Below are 19,582 nucleotides of genomic sequence, written 5' to 3' on the forward strand. Positions count from 1 at the left end.
TGGGAACCGTGTCGAAGGTATCATAGTTTCGGCCTACCTACCCTACGAGTCTTTACAGCCACCTCCTTCGAGGGAGCTAAGAGAAGTGGTCAAGTATGCAGAATCCAATAATCTGGGGCTAATAGTGTGCTGTGACGCAAATTCACAGAACATTGTGTGGGGAAGCAGCAAATGCAACCCCAGAGGACTCAAGTTACTGGATTTTAGGTCAGGACAATAGGTCAGCTGGAAATCAAATCAACCGATGGCGAGTTTTGGAAGAGGACTCTCTTTCTGATCATCGTCTTATCGAATTCCGACAGGGAATCGACACAATATCAATACCTTCCGGTAGGAATCCTCGAAATGTGGACTGGGACAGGTATGGTGAGCTTGTAACAGAGCGATTACCAAACCTGAAAAAACTCAAATCAGCAGAAATGATTGAAGATGCTACTAAGAAATTAGAAGGTACTTTAATCAATTGCTTTGAGGAACTGTGCCCACTCAGGCAAAGTAGACAGGGGAAAGCGGTTCCTTGGTGGAACCCTGAACTGTCGAAGCTTCGTGTATGGTCCGGGAAACTTCTTACTAAGGCCTTGAAGACCAAAACAGAAGAGGACTGGGCTAATCATCGACTTACACAGAGAGAATATAAGAAAGTCAAACTTGAAGCGTATAGAAATTTCTGCAGTAAAGTTGAAGAAATTAGGGAAACAGTGATACTTTGTAAGGTCCTTCATCTAGGCCGCTCAGTAAGGCTGGATTCCATTCGATGGTTCATACACCATTTCCAAATCGGAAACGTTTAATGCTCTACTCGAAACCTATTTTCCGGGTAGTAGAACTCTCTCGAAGGTTGAGAGTGGTATGAACAATAACGGTAGCAACGGTGGAACCTCTAGGTACAGCTGGTATATTGCTAGTCGGATAGTGACAAGGGAATCGATAAGGTTTTCCTTGTCTTCCTTTGAGAACTTTAAGTCCCCTGGACCTGACGGAATATATCCAGCAATGCTTAAAAAAGGAAAAGACAAGCTGATTGAGGCCCTGAAAAGGATCTTCACAGCCTGTCTCGCATTTGGTTATATACGCGTAAGAGTCGTTTTTATTCCGAAACCAGGAAAAGATGACTATTCCCTAGCAAAAAGTTTTAGACCAATCAGTTTGACATCGGTCATGTTGAAAAGTCTGGAACGAGTGGTGGAGAAACATATTCGAGTGGGGGTATTGCCGAGAAATCCACTTAGTTGAAATCAACACGCTTACCAGAGTGGAAAATCATGTGAATCAGCCTTACACGATCTTGTTAGCAAGATTGAAGCCGGGCTGGAAGCTGACGAATACACAATGGGCGTGTTTGTGGACATTGAGGGGGCTTTTGATAATGCCACTTTCGGCTCGATATGTTCTTCTGCCGAACGACACGGAATACACATTATAAAATGGATATATTCCATGCTCTCTGAGAGGCTGTTAACCGCTGGTGGGAGCCGTGATGAACAAGTCACAGGATGTCCCCAAGGGTTCTTTCTCCGCTGCTGTGGTGCTTCGTTGTAGACTCTCTATTAGTGGAGATGCAGGAACTCGGCTTTCACGTCCAAGCATATGCGGACGACGTCTGTGCGCTAACATCGGATAAATCCTTAAGGAGGCTTTGCACGAAAGTGCAGAGGATTCTTGACAAAATCGATGATTGGTGCATGAGACAAGGTCTTTCCGTTAATCCGAACAAAACAACCATAGTCTTGTTTACGAGAAAACGGATATTGGATGGACTCAGTCTTCCAACACTGAAAGGTGTGACACTTGGTCTTTCCAACGAAGTTAAATATCTAGGAGTAATCTTGGATAAGAAGCTGACCTGGGAGACACACGTTTCACTGAAGGTGAATCGTGGATTGAAGATTTTTCAGCAATGCCGTAGAGCCTTTGGCAAAACTTGGGGTCTGAAACCTGCTGTGGTCCTATGGATATACACAGCACTTATCAGACCAATCATCACTTACGCCTCAGTGGTCTGGTGGCGACGGAGCATGGTTAAGTCCACAATCCGGGAACTATACAGGCGGCAAAGAAGTGTATGTTTATGCATCACGGGTGCCATGAGTACAACCTCTGGTGATGCCCTAAATGCTATGCTTGATTTGCTCCCCTTGGATCTTAAGATACAACAGGAAGCAATAAAAGCAATGTGTAGACTCCATAAATATGGTTTTTGGCATGAAGATGGAACTTCGGGACACAGAGAAATCTTTAAGTTGCTGTCGGAGCAGTATCCACTGTTTTTGGCACCTAAAGATGACCTGATACCCACAGTTTCATTTGGAAGGAAATTTGATGATTGCTTACGCAATGGAGCAATCCAGAATGCATGCAGGGAGGTTTGACAGATATTTTCTTTACCGATGGGTCCAAGAATGAAATAGGGTCTGGAGCCGGATGGTACTTAAACGATAGTAATAAGTATCACTATGCTATGGGGGCAATGGCAACTGTTTTCCAAACAGAAGTTTTTGCCATCCTAAAAGTAGCCGAATGGATAATCGAGAGGAGATGGAGCGGGAAACAGATTGGAGTCTTCAGTGACAGTCAGGCTGCATTGAAGGCCCTGGAGAACGCGAAGCAAACCTCAAAGATTGTTCAAGAATGTAAGAAGAAGCTTAATTCTGTCGCAAGACAAAACAGGCTTGTGCTTATATGGGTTCCGGGAAACTCCGGTATTCAAGGAAACGAAATTGCCGACGAATTGGCCAACCCTGGATCAGCGGTGCCCCCACAGGGGCCAGAGCCAATAATCGGAATCAGTCCCGCAGGAATCAAGAATTGGATCAGCGATTATGTAGGCAATCTACATAAAGAGCGATGGTCCGGTCTAGAACGCTGCAGAACTGCAAAGTGTTTTGTGACAAGTCCGAACAGAAAACTGTCAAACTTTCTACTAAAACTTAGAAGGAAAGACATTCGGTTGACGGTCGGCATCATTACAGGACACAACCCACGGGGTCAGCATATGACCACCATTGGAATCATCGAGGACCTGGTATGCCTGTCATGCTTGGAGGAGGCGGATAGCACTGAGCACTTTCTCTGTGAGTGTCCTGCCTTTGCTAGAGCGCGACTACGAGTATTGGGTTCCGATGTCATGGGAACGAGTAATATTCGTTCTCTAAAACTGGAGGATATTTACAGATTTGCCAAAGAATCTGGAAAATTCTCACAGGACTAACTATTTCTATCTCTGTCTCTACTCTTTCCTATCTCTTTCTCTGATACTTTTCTCCCTCCCTCCTTGACTATCTACCCCCTTTCCAGAGCTTTAAATACAATGGGCTTTTTAGCCTGAATGTTTTAGGATCCACCAAATCTCCTGGTGCTCCTTGGCTCGACCTTTTCAAATTTCAAATTTCATGGTATGGATTCTGTTAATATGGTTGAGTTTTTGTTTTCCTTTATTATTTCTTTTTTGAATTGTGGGGACATTTTTTGTGCCTAGCCGTTTATTTACTTTTACACAGACAGCCTTTCTTGGGTGATACAATAAATTTGTGTGGTTTGTCGGCTTTTGTTGTGATAGGAAGGGCCTTTTGCCAGTTTGTTTTTTGGTTCGGAGATATTTTCTTCCCTTGCTTTTCCAAACTGCCTTGGGTCTGTGAGACTCTTTTCCCGAAAAATATCTCTATTGATTTCTTTTTTATAGCTGAGTATAATTACATCCGTAGACTCACCTATCAAGGAGTTCGACAAATTGGTTGAAATTTCGTTCTGGCAGTGCATTGTTTCTGGTAGGGTAGAATGAAATCGTTCCACTTGGCCATTTACGGATGTTCTAAAAATTTTGATGTTGAGAATATCTTCGAAAAAAAAATTGTATAGTTTTATATTCCAGTACGCCAAATGGGAAAAGTAGTTTGCGCACAGGTTCTTTTACGTTTTATATTGCTCTCGATTTATACATTGTACAGGGTGGGAAATATAACGTTTGCTTTTTGAACCACCTATTTTTTTGAGAATTGTAACACATATGACATGTCAAATGTCAGAATCAGCCGAAATTCCGATATCAATTGGCCGCCCGGAGCTGTGATTCAAGCCCGTTGGCCTATTTTTTATTGGGAGCCGTTAAGGACAAATGCTATGCGAATCATCCAGAGACGAAATGTGGTTAAAAATTGGGTCAAAATTGGCCATTCGACCTACTGTAAAGCCAGTCGTGGCAGTCATTTGAACGATATTCATAAATGGCAATGTTCAATCTTCAAAATAAAAGAAAAAGTTTGAAGAAATTTTGATTAGTTTTTTTTTATAGCCGATTCAAAAAGCACATTTTACATGGCCCACCCTATATATATGTACATATATGACTTGCGTTTGTATTGGAGAATGGTTGGTGCTAGTCTACAGGCTGCTGTTTGATATGCTGCTGTTTCGTCAGAAAATGGGAAGCATTGTCCACAGGCAGCGATTTATAAAGACTTGTAAGCGTTGCAAGTCTGTAACTGCAAAGTTCCAAGTTTCGCAGCCGTACCGTAGAACTGACTTGATTCGAATTGAAATTTTTTATCTCGCTGTTTCGTGTGATTATAGACCAGCACCAAATGTTTTTAAGGGATCCGAAAGACTGTTTGGCTTTTTTATGTGATTCGAATTTATTTGATAATTTGACAATATCTTTTTTTTACATTCAATATATTTTTATCGGTTTTCTTTTTCCATAATCAGGGGAATCACTTACCATACTCTATATAAACAAAGAAACAATTACGGATAAATTTTTTCACTTGCCCTCAATATGCAAAAAATTCTTGCATCAATTACAGAAGAAAATCAAGTTTCCGGGATTTTTTCGATAACTCATCTATGACTTCATCAGCTGTGATTGGAATATCATGATGAATAGCTAGAGTAGTCAATCCGTTCAGGCGATCCTACAATAAAAAAAAGAGACAAAAATAAATGTCTAATTTTGTAATAAAATTTATAGATCTTAGAGAAAAGTTTAAGATCTTAAAGAAACTTACTTCTTTTGTCGGGTTTCTCAAAATCGTCTTTATCCGTTTCAAACTAGAGAAAGTGCGTTCCGCAGTAAATGTTGATACGGGTAAAGTAGCTAATATCCTTAGCAACGCATTGATATTCGGAAATTTTTCTTCTGGACAATGATCAAGTGCATCCAATGAGTTTCCAGGTTTGATATCGCCTTTACGAATTAAATATCTCTTCCACACTTTTAATTCGACAAGAACAGCATGTGGCTTCGTAGTGAGAAATTCCTGGTAAAACTCGACTGTTTTGATGAATTTATCAGCTACTTTGTCGATTTCGTTCAAATCATGCTTGAATAGGGCCGAAAATCCTTCTAATATATTTTCATGTTTGGTAAATCCTTCTCCAAGATCCATGATGTAAAAATCTAGAAAAGGATTGAACGCTGTCGCACGAAAATAGTCTTCCGTGCTTTGAACTTCAGGATTTGCTCGATTTTTTTGTCTGCGCGCTATTCTTTTGTGTTTGATCTCAATGTCAAGGTTTTCAGCAATTTTTTTCGAAGCTTCGTAAATTGCAGAAAAAGCGTCTTTTTTTTCGCGAATCTTTTTTACTTCCTCGCGCAAATCTTTGGCGAGATCCATGGCTTGGACCAAATCTAAATTAACCTTTTGCAATTCACGACTCAAAGGCAACGAAAGCTGAAAAATTACATTGATAATATGTAAACATATTAAAAATTCGAAGTCCATGGCGTTTTTCAGATTTTTTGCGTCTTTTTCCGAGGTTCTCATTGCATCCAGAGTTTCGTAAACAAACGGAAATAACTCAAAAAAGTCATATTTCGAAACCCATCGAGTCAGATTCAATCTTTTCAAAGATTTCGTTCGTGGAGTTTCATCAGATTCTTCAATCGTGTTTTCCAAAATGGCTTTTCTTTTAGGGGTATGCAAGAAATTGTAGACATTTTCGAGGGTACCGCGGCAATCTCTAATGGCTGGTACGTTGCTAGTGATGGATATAGCAAGATTCACAGAATGTGCTGCACACTGAACGTATATAGCATGGGGCGCATAATTATTACGTATAATTGCCTGAACACCTTTATACTGACCGGAAATATTACTTGCCCCGTCAAATCCTTGGCCCATCAAGAAAGAAATATCCAATTCAAAATTTCGAAGATTTTCTACCACTAGCTCGGCAAGAGCAGCACCTGTAAATTTGAACATCATATAATTAATGACATAAATATATATATAAACCTCCCAAGTAGCATACACTTGGATCTGGCCAAAATCTTGATCAAAATCTAAGCATTTTATTGAAGATCTTGGCCAGATCTTGCCAAGATTACTACTAGAGCTCTTAATGCAGTTGCTTAGATGATTCAAAGAATCATTTCACTTTCACCTGTAGTGGTTTCTGTTGGGATAAACCTCAAAAAATCTTCACACACAATATGATGGCCTTCGTTTTTCTCGCTCACATATCGAATGCCCAGTGTAACCTGCTCGATGGTAGTCACATCTTGTGTTTCATCCGTCAAAATTGAGTAAAATTTTGCAGCTTTGATTTTGGATATCGCCTTTTGGGTCAAAATTTCATAACAAGCGTCGATAATTTCATTCTATATAGACGGACTCGTAAATTTATCCCGTTTTCCTGGACCCTCTAGGTGGCTACGAAGAATTGGATCTCCCTTAGCTGTATACTTCAATAAAGCTCTGAAATTTCCTTCGTTCGGTCCAGTGAAGTCGCTTTGAATAACAATATTTCCACTGTCACGATGTCCGCGCAAAGCCAACTCTTGCCGTCCAAAAACTATGATTGCTTCAACGACAGGAATTATATTTTGTCTATTCTTCAAGATTTGCTGTTTCCTGGACTCATCGATTAGATTTTCAATAGATTCATCTCGATTTTGCACGATGCGCAAAAAATTATCACGGTCAGCAATCGCATGTATATGATAAGTTTTTTTTGATGTGCTTGAAAAGTCTGTAAAAATCAGAAAATAAAATGTTTCCGTCAAATTGTATTTTTAATACTTTAATATTGTAATTCCTTTATTGATTATTCAAACTGGGTAGATCAAAATTATTCCTCGTCAAAATTCGTACAGATTCCACCTGTCGATCCATCTAATTCACCCTGATGTTGAAGAAAAGATGAGAATCTCATATGAGTTTTTGATCAGGATTTCACATGACACAAATTTATTTTAGTTTGCTGTTTTTTTGGTTCTTATTTATTTAATTAATTACTTCTCCCTTTTAGGAAGGGATGTTTTTTAATCTGGAGGGATCCGTAGGCATCACAGAGTTACGCAATATTATAGAAAAGTTTAATTTTGTTATTGTTCCACATGTCTCACAAGCCAATATTAATTAGTTTAAAATGTATCATTTATCAGTAGTCCTGTTTTGGATTAATTTCCTTTGAATAAATTTAGCACTAAAATTTCTATATTATTTATTTTTTTAAATTTATTTGATGAACCACCATTTATCGAAAACTCTTTTTCAGATTAATAAAACACCACAATCCATTTTTGAGAAATCTGTACATGTAACTTGTAGTGTCGGAGCTGTCTAGTCCTCAAGACGGAAAGAGAGTAACTTAATTCCTGATGAAGTCACCGTGGGGAGGATATAAGTAATTATTTCCGTAATTGATTAGTCACGATTTTAAAAATATAAATTCGGTGATTGATTCTTCTTCTCTTCTTAATTGGCGCGATAACTGCTTAGGCGATTTTTGCCGAGTTTAACAAATCGCATCAGTTGTTTCGTTCTCGTGCTAACCGGCACCAATTGGACACGCCAAGTGAGGCCAAGGAGGCCTTCTTCTTCCTCTGCTACCACAGCTGGTATCGAATACTTTCAGAGCCGGACCGTTTGTATTCATTCGGATGACATGACCCAGCCAACGTAGCCGCTGGATCTTTATTCGCTGCGCTATGTCTATGTCGTCGTAAAGCTCATACAGCTCATCGTGCCATCGCCGTTGCCAACGTGCAAAGGTCCAAAAATCTTGCGCAGAATCTTTCTCTCAACCAATCCAAGCGTCACTTCATGGGACGTTGTCATCGTCCAAGCTTCTGCGCCATACGTTAGGACGAGCATGATGAGAGCCTTGTAGAGTGTTAGTTTTGTTCGTCGAGAGAGGACTTTACTGCTCAGTTGCCTACTTAGTTCAAAGTAACATTTCTTGGTAAGAGAGATTCTACGTTGGATTTCTAGGCTGACATTGTTATTGGTGTTAAGGCTGGTTCCTAAATAAACGAAGTCTTCTACAACCTCGAAATTATAACTGTCAACAGTGAAGTGGGTGCCGATACGCGAGTGCACCGACTGTTTGTTTGATGACAGGAATACGAAATACATTTTGTCCTCGTTCCCCACCAGACCTATTCGCTTTGTCTCTTTATCCAGTTTGGAGAAGGCAGAGCTAACAGCGCGATTGTTAAGGCCATGTCAATATCATCGGCATACGCCAACAATTGTACGCTCTTATAAAATATTGTGCCTGAGCGATTAAGTTCTGCGGCTCACACGATGCTCTCCAACATCAGGTTAAAGAAGTGACACCACAGCGAGTCACCCTGTCTGAAACCTAGTTCTGTATCAAACGGCTCGGAGAGGTCCTTCCCAATTCTGACGGCGCTGCTGGTGTTGGCAACGTCATCTTCCAAAGCCGTATTAGTTTTGTGGGGATACCAAATTCAGACATCGCGGCATACAAGTAACCCCTTTCCGTACTGTCGAATGCAGCTTTAAAATCGACGGTATGGAGATGGTATGTGTCGATTCTCCTTTCATGGGCATTTTCAAAGACTTTACGTATTGTGAATATTTGGTCGATGGTAGACTTTCCAGGTCTAAAGCCACCCTGATAAGGTCCAATCAGTTGGTTGATGGTGAGCTTCAGCCTTTCACACAATACGCTCGCTAGAACCTTATAGGCGATATTTAGAAGACTAATCCCGCAATAATTAGTAAAGATTGCAGGGTCGCCCTTCTCATGGATTGGGCAGAATACGCTTAAATTCCAATCGTCAGGCATACTTTCATTAATATGCGACCCGCGACCTAAATCCGCTCATACTTGCCATCTTTTTGTTATGTAGATCTATCGAAATAACGTGGGTCAGTGCATTGAGAGCCTCCCATGAGGACATGCTCCGACTGCACCGACCGCTATTGCACAGCCGGAGAGAGAAGAGAGAGACTTCAAGTACTGTCGCCAAGTACTGTCATTCACTCCAGTGGACGACCGTCTCGCAATAATCAGCATTAAAACCAGATTTTACAACATCTCGCTCATTTGCGCCCACACTCCGACGGAAAACAAGGACGATGCGACCATAGATTCCTTTTATTTCTCCCCCTAGAACGTTCTTATGAGCGCTGCCTCTGCTACGACATAAAAATCGTGTAACGGACAGAGGCTGATCGAAGTCGCCGGGGATCGAAACATGGTAGTCTGCAGCACCATATTCCAGCATAAGAAAACACAGCAAGCAAACGCAAACCCAGATCGATAATGGTACGATTGTTGGAAAAAAGGTTTCTAGTGTTTTACATGTACTTATGATCAAAGGACTCAACATCGACTCAGATCATTACCTTGCTGCAGCCAAATTACGCACAAGCCTCTGTGCAGCAAAAACATGCATCCAACAACGCAAAGAATCCTCGACAACGGAAAGCTGCAATTGCAACAGACTGCCAGAAGATTCACCACTCGACTCTCACTCCTGCTCTCGGAGAGTCCTACCCAACAAACAGACATAATAGACATACGAGCCGCAGAACTTAATCGCTTTGACACAATTGATTATAACAGCGTACAATAGTTGGTGTATGCCGATGATGCTGACATCATCGTATTGTACTATATTTGGGCTCAAAAGCAATCCGAAACCATTCAAGAAAAATCATTACATTCATTGTAATCGATATACCGACTGAAGTTCCAGCGAGTCATTGGAAATTGGTGTTTACAGATGGTCAAATTGCGGTGAATTGCGGCGAACATTTAAAAGGGCTTATCTTTAAAAAATTAATGTGATCTCTACAAAAAAAGTTCTGTAAAAAATGTTCATCGCGCGGGCAGGCCAACTAATGTGGCTACATCAGTAAGCAAAATAGCTGTATTTGGATTGAAGAGCAACCCGAAGCCATTCAAGGAGGAATCATCAGCCAATATTTCTTCAAAGACGAGCATGGCGCAATGTAACACTGAATGGCGAACGCTATCGCGCCATGATAAACGACTTTTTGATGCCAAAAATTCAATCCCGTGATCTCCACAGCATTTGGTTTCAACAAGACGTCGCTACTTGACATACAGCCCATGAAACAAATGCCTCTTCATTTTGGTGAGCAATTTATTGGCCACCAAAATCGTGTGATATCACACCTTTGGACTTTTATTTCTTGGGGTATCTAAAGGCTAAATGCTTTGTGGATAAACCAGCTTCGATTGAAGTATTGGAAGCCGAGTCATTCCAAATTAGTGTTTACGAATGACCGAATTACGACACAGTTGTGTCGAACATTTAAAAGAGATTATCTATAAAAAATAAAACTCATGAATAAAGATTCCCCAATCAACTTCAATTTTCGTTATATTATTTCAATTTAAAATCCTATATCTCTAACTGTTTACAAGCATATGGCGAAATTTTTGCTTACATTACCTTGTATTTAGTGGTAGAAAGCATAAGCTCTGTTTTACGTCGGTTCAAACTTAATCCACAGCCTGTAGCCCAGGAGTTGATCTCACCTAGCGTCGTTTGGATGATCCCAATGATTGTGTTAGGACACTGCCCTGATGCCATTATCGCCACATCATCAGCATACGCCACCACTTTTACCCCACCTCTACTAAGCTTAATCAAGATTTTGCTTATCACATTTAACCGAAGAAGAGAAGATAATACTCCTCCCTATGAAGTTCCCCAATTGACCCTCTTAGTTATGTGATATTTACAATATCAGCTTTGATGATCCTGATTTCTAATGCAGAGGTGATCCAACTGCTAATTCAGTTTTCACTCCTAAGTTTATCAACTCCCAACCCCCATACTGTTTGTTTCTTAGAAAGCCCTTTATTGTGCGAATCACCTCTGTCTCCGTAGATCTGCCTTTAAGGTACTCATGGTATGCCTGTGATATACCAGAACTCTACAATGAGCTTCTTAGATGTATATTCAGAAGCCTTTCAAAAATGTTTAAAAGGATGGACTAAAGACTAATTGCGCTAAAATCCTTCGCTGATTAATGTTGCCTCCAACCTACTTTTGGTATGAAGACGACCTAAACTAGCTTCCAGTTATCTGGAATATGGCCTAAGTTTAAACATGCTTTGATAATTTTGACTAGCCCAGGTAGAAGGTCCGGAGATTTAAAAAGTGGAAAGATTTGATTGCCCATGCAACTTTATCCTTCGTAATGTTTACATCCGCCTAAAATGGCTGTTCGAAAGGAGCTCTTAAGATTCTTCTGTCGTAGCAGTCCAAATACCTTCTGATTTCTTGACACATTGAATGAACTTTGAAAAGTGTACGGCTAGGCCTAGCAAAACCTTGGTAGATTGGATAGGAGAACAATGTGTCCAGCACTTTTTCTTTGCGCGCTAATTGCCTTCCTATAATGTCCCCGACTTTTCCTGAACAATTCCGAATTATCTGTTCAGTAGATAAGACCTTTTCTTAGTTTTAAGAGCTCATTGCTCCACCAAGGAGGATGAGTGTTTTTGCTATATTTTATAGGACACGACGTTTTGCAGACCCTACAAAATGTCTTCTCCAATGTTATAACCTTGAGTGTAGGCTTCCCGTCAGAGTGATTTTGTGGATCAGATTCCTTCTTATTCTTCTATTTATTACATTATTTAACCTCTACCAATAGATTCTTAAGGGATTTCGGGACTTTTTATTGGCTGCCTTCCAATTTGATGACACGGTAAATGCGGACTACCTTCACCAAGTCAAAACCTGGTGATTGATCCTCCAAATTCGCCATGACAACCTCATCGAGACTCATCCCTGAGCGAAACCCAATCATCCTCAGTTCGTCCTTGTCGGTTGAGGGAGTTGCATGGTTTTAACGAAGTTTACGTCTTCGATCTGTGTGGTTAACGGCAGATATTTACTCTCCTTCCACCCATTTATGGGGGAGGTGCTCCCCTATCCACCACCTAGGGACGCGACCTTTAGGGATAACAATAATCCTGTCTTTCGATCAGCATGACCGCTGTTTGTTGAGTTGCCTACCCAACTGAATTACAAAAGTTTTTAATATACAAGCTCAGCTTAGTAATGCACCGGGATACTTGTGATGGAGTAATCGATTTCCAGGAGAGTCTTGGTGCTCGTGCAGGTCTTTCGTCATAATTCAATTTCTTCGGTTTGGCCATTCTGCTAACTATGCCTCTGGGCTGTAAGTATAAACTTTCACTTACCTCTGAGAGGTTCAACAGATTTGTGATAGCACTAGATTGAGTGCTTTTTAAAAATGCTAAAAGCAGTGCTACTGTTTTGAAGTGTTCATGTTAAGGGTGTTTTTTAAGAACTTAAGAACTTAAAATTATAATGAAAAATATAAATATTTTTGGAATGAATTTGTTTAATATAATCTGGTAGATAATTCCATCACATATATTTTTGAATATGATATATGCTAATGTCCATCGCAGCTGCGAGTTACATGATCCAATTGATTACTACAGGTTTTGGCTACTGGTTCCAATAAATCTAAAAGAGTCCAATCAGCAAAAATGTAAGGTGAATTTATAACAAGGTTACGTCTTCGTCATTTTGTATTATTGGAAATTTCGAATCCATTTCTGTTTGTTCTCTCATAGTAGTTAAATATTTAATTAATATATGGGTGATTCTCCGCGTAGCGCAGAATTTGGTTTATATTATTATTATTTTTTTTTTATTGTACAATTAAATAAAAACCAATACTTAATCTTCGCGGTTATGGGTCAAGAATGAAATATACATAATGGGTCGGATAAAACGATGAAAATCAAAACTTTTGTTGTCCTAAATATGATGTATCTTGTATTGTTGGAATGATTAAGAAAGAAAAAGGTTTAATCCTCTTTTTAGTTTTAATTTCATGGAAAATATAAAAGCTAGGTAAAAAGAAATTTAGCTACCTGGCTTATCGTACACTCTTAGCAAAATCCATCCATTTCCCTTATTTTGTCCACTTTTTATATGAAGTCGTAGCACTATGTGTCGTTTATTCTTTGTACAGGGTGGGCCATGTAAAATTTGCTTTTTGAATCGGCTATAAAAAAAACTAATCAATATATTTGCAAACTTTTTTTCTTTTTGAAGATTGAACATTGTCATTTTTTAATAAAAAATAATATCGTTCAAATGACTGCCACGACTGGCTTTACAGTAGGACACTCGATCAACCTAATTTTTAAGCACATTTTCGATTGTTGGGGCTCCAATTTCATGAATGGCAACTTCGATTTCGTGTTTTAAAGCATCAATCGTCTCTTGATGGTTTGCATAGCATTTGTCCTTAACGGCTCTTCACAAAAAATAGTTCAACGGGCTTAAATCACGGCTCCGAGGCGGCCAATTGATATCGGAATTCAAAAACGGTAGCCAAAAGTTCGAGTGTAACTTTGGCAGTGTGACAAGTTGCCCGATGATGCCGCCAGACCAAAAACCGCACCAAACAGTGACTCGTTGTGGATGCATTTGCTTCTCTACAGTAATGTGTGGATTTTCTGAGCCCCACATCCGACAATTTTGCGTATTGACGTGGCCACCGATGTGAAAATAAGCTTCATCAGAAAAGAAGTTAAATTCGGACGTTACTTTTGAACGGACGTGATTTTAACAGCTCTCGAGTATAGCCTATCAAAGTGATAAAACCAAACTGAAAAATTTCCAAATTGCGATATAGACGCTTACACGCTGAATATACATCAGCTTATTCGACATTCTACATAGTTAAGTGAAAGTGCAAAACAAAAAATAATTTTAATAATAAACAAAAACAGAAGCAACTTGAGATGCCTGTGGGGCATTCTCCACCGCAAGAGCGACAAAATTCGTCAAAACTTGCGCCAAAAACAAACTCCAGCGAACCTCGCGATAACGCAGCGAACACATGTGTACATATAAAACAACTTTTAACTCGTACAACAACACCAAGTGTACTGTCACCAAGCGAACCAACTTCATGGAGTGAACAAAACAAAACCCCTACAAGCACGACCTACCAAACAAACTACAAAGTCTCAACAACAAATACGCCTATAACCACTCTCGCGTCATTCTACTCAGGTACAACAACTACATCAGTGGTATTCACATCAGCGCCGATAATGACAACAAAGAGAAACACCCTGCAAACAGTAAACACAGCTATCCCAGCAATCCAACAACAGCAAACAGAAACAACGAAGGAAATTACACAAGTAAAGCAGTCCAACAAACAAAACAACGAATGTGAAAGCTCCAACAAAAACACGGCAGTCCAAACTACACAAAAACGGTACCGCAACTCCCCAAGTAAGCAAAATGATTATATACATAGCACAAAAAAACATAAAAGCAAAGACACAACAACAAACCAAAGGAAGCTAACGTCATATTGGCTCAGCCAGCAAACATCGTCAAACATGTTCGAATTGCTTTCAGACGACGAACCAGACAATGACCCAACCGATAACAGTGGAACAAAACGACCAACCGCTACAGAAAACTTAAACCCAATAATTAAAAAACGCAAGCCCCCACCGATTTACATACAAAACGTAGAACGCATTGATAAGTTAATGCAGGCACTGAGTACCATTCCTGATTGCAAATATGAACTTAAGGCTTTGAAAAACAATGAAGTTAAACTACAGCCGCTCGAATCACACAACTATACTGCAATCATTAATTTATTAAAGGAGAAGAAAACCCAGTATTATACTTTTAAACTAAAGGAAGAAAGAGGATTCAAAGTATTCCTAAGGGGAATGCATTATTCGGCTGATAAAGATGAAATTAAGCAGGAACTATTAGAATTAGGCCATGAAATAATTAATATCCAAAATATTTTGCAAAAAGGCACAAAGAAACCTCTGCCATTGTTCTCATTGGAGATGAAGCAAGGTGCAAACAATAAAGATATTTATTCAATAAATAATCTATATTACTACACTGCAAAATAAGTTTTGAACCGCCTCATCAAAAGAAAACAATTTCACAATGCACAAATTGTCAAAAATACGGACACACTAAAAACTTTTGCACAAAAACTCCAGTTTGTGTAAAATGCGCGGGCAATCACAAAACTATAGAGTGTGTTGTAGAAAATGGCAGCAACATAAAATGCGCCCATTGCGGAGGCAAACACACAGCGAGCTACAGAGGATGCGCGGTGTACAAAGCACTCAAAATAAAACACTACCCAGAGCAACGTAACAAAGAATTGAATACTGATAAACAGCAAAACGCTTTAAATCGGCAAATAGATTCACAATATGTCAAACCGACATTGTCATATGCCCAAGTTATTTCTAACAACCCACAATCGGGTGTGACAAGTTCTGAAACAAGTTCTGAAGCAACTTCAAATGACGACATCAAAGAGTTAAAAGAAATGATGAAGCAGGTCTTCGCACAAATGTCAAACATAATAAATATTATAACACTGCTCGTGACCAAAATAGATGGACAGCACAAGTAGACTGAAAATAGTCGCTTGGAATGCAAACGGCTTGGGCCAACACTTGAAAGAACTGATAGTGTTTATAAACCATAATTCAATAGACGTATTACTAATTTCTGAAACACACTTCACTGACAAAAGTTTTGCAAGAATACCTAATTATAAAATATTTGTCACAAACCACTCTGACAACAAAGCCCATGGAGGCACAGCGATAATAATTAGGCAAGACATTAAATGCATCGAATTAGAAAAATACGAAAAAGAAAACATACAAGCGACATCGATCCAAATCGAAGATGAAGGCGGCAAACTAACAATCTCTGCTGTATATTGTCCCCCAAAATACATAAATTCCATATCCCAATACTACGACTTTTTAAAAACACTTGGCAAACGATACATAGCTGGCGGGGATTATAATGCTAATAATGCAATTTGGGGTTCAAGATTGACGAACTCCAAAGGACGTAATTTACTGGATGCCATGAAAAGGAACAACAGTAAGTTCATAAGTAGTGGCGACCCAACATACTGGCCAACTGATCCAAAAAAAAGTCCAGATCTGATCGACTTTTTTATAACAAAAAACGTTAACCACGAAGATATGTCAATTAAATCGTTAATTGAATTGTCGTCTGACCATTCCCCAATAATAATGATATATCAGAGCTCATACACGAAGGAATCCTCGAATAGAAACATATATAACAAAAAAACCTGCTGGGATACATTTAGAGAAATAGTCATCCGTAATCTTAACAATAAAATAAGCTTAAAGACCTTTGACGAAATCGACAGTGCGATAGCCTATTTTAATCACACAATAATGAACGCCACTATGAAATCAACTCCACAAGAAACTATCTGTTCCTCGAGCTATAATATACCTGCACACATCCAAGAAAAAATCAAAATCAAAAACCGCTTACGTAAACGCTGGCAAATAACAAGGCTGCTACTTGACAAAAGCAAGCTAAACGCTGCTACAAAGGAAATCAAGCAAATGCTATTCGACCATAAAAATTTGAAACTTAAGAGACGCATCGAAAAACTTGGACCCGGTATAACGACAAACTATTCACTATGGAAAGCTACAAACAAAATCGAAAATAAAATTTTATACAAACCACCTATCAGAAAACTTGATGGCAGCTGGACTAAAACAAATCTTGACAAGGCTGAAGTTCTCGCAAAACACTTCAAAAGTACTTTTACGAACAACACGCCTAATGTAAATCTTTTCCCGACCCACGCAAAAAAAGATCCATGCAAACCAAAAAATGTTACATTAGAAGAAATAAAACAATGCATATGTAAGAGAACTGATCCTAAGAAGTCGCCAGGATACGACCTAATAACTGGAAAAATTTTAAGAGAACTCCCAGAGAAGGGGCTTATCTATATAAGGAATTTGTTCAATCAAATCTTGAACTTGAAATATTTCCCAAAAGTATGGAAAATTGCTCAAATTATCGCAATACCAAAACCATGCAAAGATCCTACGCAAGTAACTTCGTACAGACCTATAAGTCTACTACCAGTATTATCAAAAATTTTTGAAAAGTTGCTTTTTGACAGAATCGATCCCATTATACAAAAGGACAAAATAATACCTTGCCACCAATTCGGATTCAGGCAAAAACATTCCACCATCCAACAAGTTCACAGAGTTACAAACAAAATTTTAGAAGACATCGATAAAAAACGAACGTGTGAAGCAGTATATCTCGACGTGGCCAAAGCTTTTGACACAGTATGGCACGCAGGACTTCTACAAAAACTCTTGACTTATTTACCAACAGACTACTACGAACTAATGAAAAGTTATATAACTGGAAGACAATTTTATGTAAAATTCGAAGATAAGTATTCTGATATACTAACAATGGAAGCAGGTGTACCGCAAGGTAGTGTCCTTGGGCCACTTCTGTACCTTCTTTACACTGCTGATATCCCTACACCGGCAACTAAGAATTCTCTAATAGCAACATTTGCAGACGACACTGTCTTGTTAGCATCAGACCAAGATCCAAGAACGGCTGCTTATAAACTTCAGGAATTACTTGACAACACCACTCAATGGTTCGAGAAATGGGGAATCAAAATAAACGAAGATAAAACCGCCCACGTCACATACACTAACAAGAGAAAAAACAATACAATCCAATATTCATAAAGAATAAACAAATCCACCACGACACAAGGGCAAAATACTTGGGTATGATTATAGACAATAAACTTAACTGGAAGTTACACATTGGACAAAAACGACGCGAAATCAAGACTAGGTTTAAACAACTTCATTGGCTTTTGGGAAAGAATTCAACGCTCTCACTAGAAAATAAGATACTAATATACAAAGTAATTATAACACCAATATGGAAATATGGCTCAGAGCTTTGGGGAACTGCCAGCAGAACAAATATAAAAATTATACAACAAACGCAAAATAAGATACTCAAAAAAAAAAAAAATAAGATACTCCGTATAATATCAAAAGCAGAGTGGTATATACTAAATGATAATATCCATCGAGAACTTAAAGTAAAAACAGTCCATGAAGAAATACGCAACAACAGCTTAAGACACACAAACCGACTACTAGAACATTCTAACAGGGAAATTCGGCAACTTCCATTAAAAGAGGAAACCGAGACGAGGAGACTTAAGCGTAAACGACCAACTGACCTGCAGATGTAAATGGTGTCACAATTTTATGAATATATTTATTCATTAAATAATTAAATTAATTAAATATAGAGTTAATTTTTGTTTTTTTCTTAGATAAATGTATATAGTGGTATTGGCTTCTAAATACTGTTGAAACCCAAAAAGAAAGAAAAATTGTAAATATTTTAAGTTGAAATATAAACAATAATAAAGGGTAAAAAAAAAAAAAAAAAAAAAAAAAAAACCACTTTGGAAATAGGTTTTCAATATTTCTCAATTTTGTTCAAGCGTATAGCGTCCCATTTCGTAAATGTCAAACCTTTAAGTAAATTATGAACACATTTGACATGTCATTTGTGTTACCATTCTCAAAAAATAGGTGGTTCAAAAAGCAAACGCTATATGACCCACCCTGTATTTACACTGTATAGGAGCAAAGCCATCGTTGCTCGTCTCTATTACGCGACGCGATAATTTGCCTATGCTGTACTTAAAACTAAGACATTACTTATACACTAGATGTGCATGGAAAGCACCCAGTGATGCAACCATTTCTAGATTTTTGCTTATTAGCATAATATATCCGTTGTTGACTGTTAAAGGCAAGCCTTTTTATTTCTTCAGCTATTGTGAGAAATTTGAGATCTCCATGTACTATATTTGGGCATTGCGTTTTTATTTAGATGTAATAGTTAGCTTCAGTGCCCTAGAGTTGTATACCATTGGTCCATATTGATTTCAAGATGGCTGAGTAGAGTAAGAGAAAGAAACATGAGAATTACAATTTGAGAGAAACATGAGGATTTCGATTAAGTAACCAGTATAGAGGCTTTCCATTTCAATTCAACCGGGCTATTCGGGACATGTTCCTCGATTTCGATGTAACTCAAATATGTTTCTCTCATGTCAAAATAATGAGACAAGTTTTTTTTTTGTTCGTCCGAAAAATTTTTTTTTCAAGCTTTGGCGGCAATTTTGTTTTTCGGCTGAAAAACGATTTTTTAATTATGTATATAAGAAAATTTTTTTAAATGCTCACAACTTAGTCAAAATTGAACCGATTTTAATGATTTTGAGTTCAAAGTGATCGTCATTACTTGCACGAGCGACTTCATATACAAACAATAGCAAAAAAGTATTTGAAATTTTTTTATTTTGCAAAAAAACAAAAACCAAATGTCCCGAATAGCCCGGTTGAATTGAAATGGAAATATACCTGTATATAGATCTCGGAG

General features: G+C 38.6%; 1 protein-coding gene across 1 annotated transcript; it reads right to left on the reverse strand.

The window, feature by feature from the left end:
* Positions 1–4,793: 4,793 nt before the first annotated feature.
* LOC128869889 (52 kDa repressor of the inhibitor of the protein kinase-like) lies at positions 4,794–10,813 on the reverse strand. The gene is made up of 3 exons (XM_054112486.1): positions 10,673–10,813; positions 5,001–5,666; positions 4,794–4,907 (listed from the first exon to the last, which is right to left on the reverse strand). Exons 1-3 carry the CDS (start codon positions 10,811–10,813, stop codon positions 4,794–4,796), a joined length of 921 nt encoding a protein of 306 aa, XP_053968461.1.
* Positions 10,814–19,582: the final 8,769 nt, after the last annotated feature.

Source organism: Anastrepha ludens, chromosome X (assembly GCF_028408465.1).
Source record: "Anastrepha ludens isolate Willacy chromosome X, idAnaLude1.1, whole genome shotgun sequence".
NCBI lineage: Eukaryota > Metazoa > Arthropoda > Insecta > Diptera > Tephritidae > Anastrepha > Anastrepha ludens.